We start from the raw sequence: 7,176 nt of genomic DNA, 5'->3' as shown, positions 1-7,176 counted from the left end.
ATTTCAATTTAAGACTTAGATTTTAATTGATAGAAAGAAAAAAACATGAATATAATATAAAAAGAGTAAATTGCTAAAATCGTCCCTGACGTTTATTCACATTTGCTAGATTCATCCAAAAAAGGTTTTTTTCTCATAGCAACCACTAAGGTTTCAAAAAAGTTGCTAAATCCATCCAAAATGACTATCACTCCAACAAAACTAACTTGATAGAGGGGTAATTTAGTCATTGTATTAATTATTTAATTTACCTTTTTTAATAAAACTAAATCCATCCACAATTCATTTGTTTAAGATTTTTCATGGAAGTTATTGAGTAACGTATATATTGACTTAAAGTGTTGCATGCCAAATTTCTGCATTCACATGGAATTTTAAGTTGAGATGAGTATCTTTTAACAACAAGCCGGGTTATATCATAATGTCACAAATACATTCCATCTAATACAAAATGCTGATATCGGTCAGCTGGAAGTAAAGAAAAAGATAACAACAAATACATTTTTTTTGAAGATTGATAACAACAAATACATCCCAAGTGCAAAAAACAACCATCGATTTCATTAGATGATAACATAACAAGTACATTACAACATCATTCGATGATAACCAATATATTTGAACATCATTCAACTAACTAATCCCTTTGAAGATAATACAAATTGATAATCATCAAAGTAACTATCAACATAATTTTAAGCCTCTTGTTCTCTCTTTTCAACTTTCTTGCAGCATCTCCCAGGGTTCATTGACGTGAAAGACCTTCAATTGTTGTTGGAGAACCACAATTGCAGACAACTATGATGTATGCGATGTATGTTGAGGTCGTAGCTTCAAAAATTAGGTTTTAGGGTTTTGTTTATAAAAGGGTGGGGACAAGATATAACCTTTAAAAAAAGGTAAATTAAATAAATTAAGACAATGACTAAATTACCCCTATATCAAGTTAGTTTTGTTAGAGTGTTAGTCATTTTGGATGGATTTAGCAATTTTTTTTAAACCTCAGTGGTTCCTATGAGAAAAAAACCTTTTTTGGATGGATCTAGCAAATGTGGATAAACGTCAGGGACGAATTTAGCAAATGTGAAAAAGAAAACAAACATGGTCTCCACCCCATCTTGTTCGCACATTAACCCGCACTCATATCAGTAATCTTCACGCAATTTCTCCCTCTTTCTCTCTCCTCTCTCTCTCTCTCTCTCTCTCTCTCTCTCTCTGCAGGTACCACCTATACACACAATTATTGTATCTATTCATGCACTCAATTCATATAACATCAAACTGTTTTAAATTCTTTGTTGGGGCTTTTCTATACTGCTCAACTACCAATTAACATAATTTTTTTCCACATTTTTTAGACAAAAAAATGGAGTGTATTGCAGCAAGAGCATTGAAATCAAGCTTTCTTTCCGAAATAATTCGCATGAATTCAATTCCACAAGCTTCCTTTGAAGATTTCTGGTGTGTTAACGTCTCCTCCGATGAATTCTCCGTTGATGATCTTTTAAACCTCCCCGACAAAGATTTCAGTAATCCTGGTGATGATACTTTCGAAGAATCTTCCGAGGAGGATTTCGCTTCGGTTTCTTCGCAGGATAACGACACCGGTTCGATGAATTCGAGCATGTTTTCTAGTACTGCTGACCTTGTCTCTCTTTCGGCCGACCAGCTTCCGGTTCCGGTAATACAGATACCACAATTATAATTATAATTGATTGCATGGAAATTTGTTTGAAGAATGATTAATTTATTAATAACTTTTTTTCTTGAACACCTGAAATTTTAAAAATAAAAACCTACTAGCAAGAAACTAGCCAGGAAAAAATAACAACAGCTACAAAATTACAAAATTATGACAACTAGCCCAAAAAAAAAAAAAAAAAAAAAAAACATAACAGGGTTTTGAAGCCAAGCCACCAAGTTAATGTTAACCTTATGAAAATATTTTGGTTTAATTATTGCAGATTGATGATATGGAAAACCTAGAATGGTTATCACAAATTGTGGATGATTCCGTGCCGGAGCTTCCAACTTTGTTCCCGGCGGTGAACCGGTTTGAACCGGTGGTTAATGTGTCATCTCGGAGTTTCACGGTTTTGGGGTTACCCTATCGGGTTCCGAAAAAGTGTAGAACCGACCGGTCGAGAAAAGCAAGCCGAGTTTGGTCCACCGGGTCACTCACTGAGTCGTCATCGAGTTCATCGTCGTCTCATGACTCGTCGTCTATAACTTCTCCTATCCTTTTCAAAATCCCATTTTATTCCACTGAAGGTTTTGAAAAGCCGCCGGCTGTGAAAAAGCCGAGGAAAAGTCCGGCACACCAAACCGGACGCGGGTCAAGTGACTCACTGAGTCAACGTAGGTGCACTCATTGTCAAGTTCAAAAGACACCTCAATGGCGAACCGGTCCATTAGGTCCCAAAACATTATGTAACGCGTGTGGGGTCCGGTTCAAGTCGGGTCGGCTTTATCCGGAGTATAGACCGGCTTGTAGCCCAACTTTTTCCGGTGACGTTCATTCAAACAGTCACCGGAAAGTGTTGGAGCTCAGAAAGAAAGAAAAAGAAGTTGAACCGGTTCAACGCATGGCAGTTCAGTAGCTTCGGGTTTATCGGTTGACCCGGTTCGTTGTCTAGACCAAGTCCTGTCTACAATGTTGGTGGCCCAATTTGTAGACTTTAGTTAGGTTGATAACGGCAGGTTAGGGAGGCATGATTAGGGTTTAATAATTTTGTTTAATGAGTGGTACAATATGTAGTACAAATATTTTATATTTAAGTTTTTGTTGTTTAGATAGTGTATTGTAATTGTAGTTTATTAAATCTTTTTGAAACGATATGGTTCATGTCGTTTTCGTATTTCAAACTTTAGTTTAAATTTTGATTTTTTTATATTTGTTTGCTGGTTTCTTGACAAGTGGTTGTTCATGACGTTTTGCTAATTACTATTCTTGGTTGGTTTTAGGTACCGATATAGCGATCATAAGTTATATACTATTTGTAGATTTGTATGCATAAATATATGGTTTGGTTCGGTTTTAACGTAATTGATATTTTAAACTAGATGAATAATCGTGGTTCAAAAAACAGAAAATTTTGATATTATTATTATTGTTGTGTTTTGTTCTTGTTGTTAATTATTATTTTTATTATTATGCTAAAAATCTTATTTGATTTCTTTGTGTGTTTAAGTCTTATAAGTAATTCAACGCAATCCATGCAAAATGAGCCAATAAATTTAGGCATTTTGACTAGTGGCCACAACTTTTTAATCAATTATTGCGCATGCGAAATTCAAACCTAAAAGTTGACAAATATTTCTAAGAATAATAATATACAAGAGCAAAATCTACAGACACACTTACAAAACTTTATAAGACCATGTGTAGTGGTAGAACACTATAATGCCCCCACCATGGGGCGTTTTGCGCCATGTGACGTCCTAGTCAGCAAGGGGGCATTATAGCAAAAGTGGTGTAGTGGTGAAGAATTATAATGCCCATATTATTTTTAATGAAAAAAAAAAAGTGAAAAGCATATGTCAGACAAAAGCTTGAAAAGTGATTGGAGGAACAAGTTGAAAAGTAAAGGTGAGCCACAAAAGTCAAAAGCATGGCAGAGATTTGGGCGTTTAAATAAAAACGCCGGCCCCTTTTTTTTTTCGAAAATAACGCCTGAAAACGCCCCCTGTAATGGGGGGTTGGGCGTTATAGGGCGTTTTCGGGCAAAAATTTTTAAAAAAAAGCCCCATTACGCATGGTCTAAACTCTGCTTGTACTTTTTTTTTTTACCATATTCAATCTTGAAAAATGTTTTATGAATCGGTATCACTTAAATAATGGATATGTAACTAACTAATAAAGAACAAGAATCGGTATTATACAATACATAATTTTCTTTTATCGATATCACATGACATTGATGTGTTTACTACTTGAGACTGACCTTGTTAAACTTATAAACTTCCTCTTGTTAATATGTTAGGTGTAATGATGCATCAAATTTATTATTTATATCAACCCAAAAAGTCAGACTATGGGTTTTGGTATTTGAGCAGCCAATTTTTTATAAGTTTCCAACTTACTATAAAAGTCATATGTTTATTGAAGCTCTTGGCCTGCTCATGCTTCTTTACACGAGATACTTCAAAAGTACATGAACTCTAAATCAGAATTAGAAAGGTAGGATTCTAACTACGCAAATTTTGGGTGAGATATTTGAATAATAGTTTCCATTTTGGGTTTAACAAAATTCTAAAATAATACGTTTAAGTTGTAGGCTTTTTGTGGTCTTATATAAGTTAAAGGTTATTTTATGACTTTATGTAAGTTCAGAGGCCACTTTGTTATTTCAACAAACTTAAAAATAAAAAAGATTACAAGGGAAATAAATAGTGCCTTATTGGATGTAACAAAGACTTTTGGCTTTTGCCTCCACTTGATTACGCACAACTTAAATCAAATCAAATCAAATACTGTAAAATAATAAAATTTCGCTATTTATAAAGTGAAGTCACCAGCTTCCACAAAAATTATATAAACTGAATGTAATTTCATTATAACAAACACGAATTGACTTTATATTAGAAAAGGATTTACAGTCTTATTATTAAAAAAAAAGTAATTTTTATTTATTTTCACTTAACTCAATTTTATTATATTAAGCTCTTTGAATTTGTTTAAAATGCACACACTTATGTATATTTTTATAAAAAATAATTTTACCCTTTAAACATGTGAAGATTATGAAATGATATTCTAAAAATATATCGACTTGAATAATTTAATTTTATTATATTATATGCATTTATATATGATTCAGCCAAATTGACAAAGTGGTATTTCATGTACTTAAAAGAGTGACATTTAGTTCAACAAAAGGTTGTGAACATAATCTTGACATAGGTAATGCTTGTGTTACTAATAGGCGTTTAAAAAAAGGAGTCATAGGTACGTGTACTTTTCTTAACAGGTTACGTGTACTTTTCTTAACAGGTTCACGACGTTTATTATACCAAAATTAAGTTCATGAGTGACTTTTTCTCTTACATAGTTAGAAAATATTTTTCTTTTTATGGTATTACCCTTTTAATAAATAAATTTATTATCTATTATCTAACACGCCCTTATTATCAATAAAATGAAAATGCTATATTAATTCATTAATATTGCAAATAAATGTCATTTGTTTTGGAACAAATCAAATTAAAAAAAATAGATAAAAAGGGAGAAAACATATCGTTGACATTTGATGATATGTGGAATACATGTGGTTGATGAGGTACTACTTATATGTAATATCTTCGATATGAATATGAGGGGATAAACACTGGCGAATTCATTATTTTTTTGCAACGGGTTTCTTTTGGTAGATTTTCATTAATTCTTACTATTTTTCTTAAATCATATAAAATTTCCACTATTTTTTTCATTTTTTTTCCAAACTGACGAGGTTCCCGGTAACCCCCAAAACACCTCTGGATCAGCCACCGGAGATAAATCAAAGGTCATTATGGCTCACCAATCACTGATTCAATGCGCACTCGTACAATGATATAATTCTTTTTTTTTTTTTTTTGCAAGTGTTGACCAAGATGACTTGAGAGTAATAACTTAAAATGATGCAAGAAAAAATGTATATAGACTTTTTAATCGTTTAAAAAAACTAACATGAAATAAATGTGTGATGTATAAGAAAAATTGTATATGAACTTAGGTTAAATGCATAGTGAGGATTGTATTTCTATCAGCATGTTTATTATATAAAAATATCGTAAGTTAAGTTTTCATAACAAAACATCACATAAAAACAACTATCACATGTTTTTACAAAGAGAGACAAACTAAATACATCTAACCAAGTGATATCCAAATGCTAACCATGCAAATCACATAACGACGTTATATCAACACAATTAACTAACCACCCCTAGTTAATTTTAAAGGGATTCAAGACAACAACTTGGCGTGCAGTACTTCAAATTTTGTACAATGACATGGCATTTAAAACAAGAGTTAGGGGTTGTTTGTTTCGGCTTTTAATGGATTTTAAATAATTCAGACATTTTACTGATTCAACACTTAAATAGTTCAGACTGTTTGTTTTGTGAGTAGGTGTTTGAATGGTTCAAATATTTACCTCTCAATGATTAAACATTATACTGAGTCTGAATGGTTAAAATCCCTTATCTGAATTGAGCAACAATTTGTCTCTGAATGATTAAGCAATGTACTAACTCTTAATGGTTCAGACCTCTTACCACTCAGCACTTTTACATATTCAGAAGTTTGCCAAACAGCCTCTTAAAGTTATGTGTAGCTAATAAAATCAGATATATAGATGGGTGGCTTTGAATATTACTTGTTTGGTATGCTAAAATAAATGTGGTCAATTATAGTACCACTTCTTATACTGCTTTTTGAAATTGTGAGGACGTTTTTTTAGAATGGTTAACACACACCCTTTAATCAATAATCATGTTTCTAATTCTACACCAATGTTCGGTATGTGTCTTGAACTATCAACCTTATGATGAAGGACAACATTTTACACATATTCATACCACTAAACCAGAATCACTTTGGTCGTAAGAAGATGATTAAACTATATTGCATTGTAAATAAACGGTATGGCATATCATTTATCAGCCATATGCACTTTCTTAGGGGAAAAAAGTTTATGTAGTTGAGATTTACATGAATTTACGCTGGATGGTATGGGGTTAGTCCCCGGTGCATCCAGGTCCGGCGACGAGGCACATGTCGTGCCCCCCCCCCCCCCCCAAAGTATATGTAGTTGAGATTCACATGAATTTACGCTGGACGGTATGGGGTTAGTCCCCGGTGCATCCAGGTCCGGCGACGAGGCACATGTCGTGCCCCCCCCCCCCTCCCCATTTTTTCATCTACCACAACTCATCTCTCTCTCTCTCATTTTTTATGAACATCTTCCCCTTTTATAAAATTATATTCTACCATGGATCCCTTCAACAACCCGAACGTAACCCCAACAACCGACCCAACCGAACATCCCGAATGTTTTCTCGGTTCCGGGATACTATCCGACGATAGAACCGAACCAATTCTCTCAATATTCCTCAAACGCCTTTGCCGCATTCCAAAACTCACCGAACGTTTTTGCTCACCCGCAACAAAGTCAAGCCATACGACAATTGATG

At 33.6% G+C, this 7,176-nt stretch overlaps 1 protein-coding gene across 1 annotated transcript; it reads left to right on the top strand.

The window, feature by feature from the left end:
• Window positions 1-1,090: 1,090 nt before the first annotated feature.
• On the top strand, window positions 1,091-2,877 carry LOC110920743 (GATA transcription factor 5). The gene is made up of 3 exons (XM_022164942.2): window positions 1,091-1,221; window positions 1,359-1,681; window positions 1,965-2,877. The coding sequence occupies exons 2-3, from the start codon at window positions 1,367-1,369 to the stop codon at window positions 2,598-2,600; spliced, it is 951 nt and encodes a 316-aa protein (XP_022020634.1). The 5' UTR covers window positions 1,091-1,221; window positions 1,359-1,366; the 3' UTR covers window positions 2,601-2,877.
• Window positions 2,878-7,176: the final 4,299 nt, after the last annotated feature.

This window comes from Helianthus annuus, chromosome 17 (assembly GCF_002127325.2).
Source record: "Helianthus annuus cultivar XRQ/B chromosome 17, HanXRQr2.0-SUNRISE, whole genome shotgun sequence".
Taxonomy (NCBI): domain Eukaryota; kingdom Viridiplantae; phylum Streptophyta; class Magnoliopsida; order Asterales; family Asteraceae; genus Helianthus; species Helianthus annuus.
Note: the sequence above shows the minus strand (reverse complement) of the source record. Positions and strands in the feature narration are given on the sequence as shown.

Bases quoted from the DNA above. Each gene is read 5' to 3' on its own strand.
- LOC110920743 (XM_022164942.2), top strand. From the start codon at position 1,367: ATGGAGTGTATTGCAGCAAGAGCATTGAAATCAAGCTTTCTTTCCGAA. The intron at 1,682-1,964 runs GTAATACAGATA...TAATTATTGCAG, and splicing joins CCGACCAGCTTCCGGTTCCG to ATTGATGATATGGAAAACCT.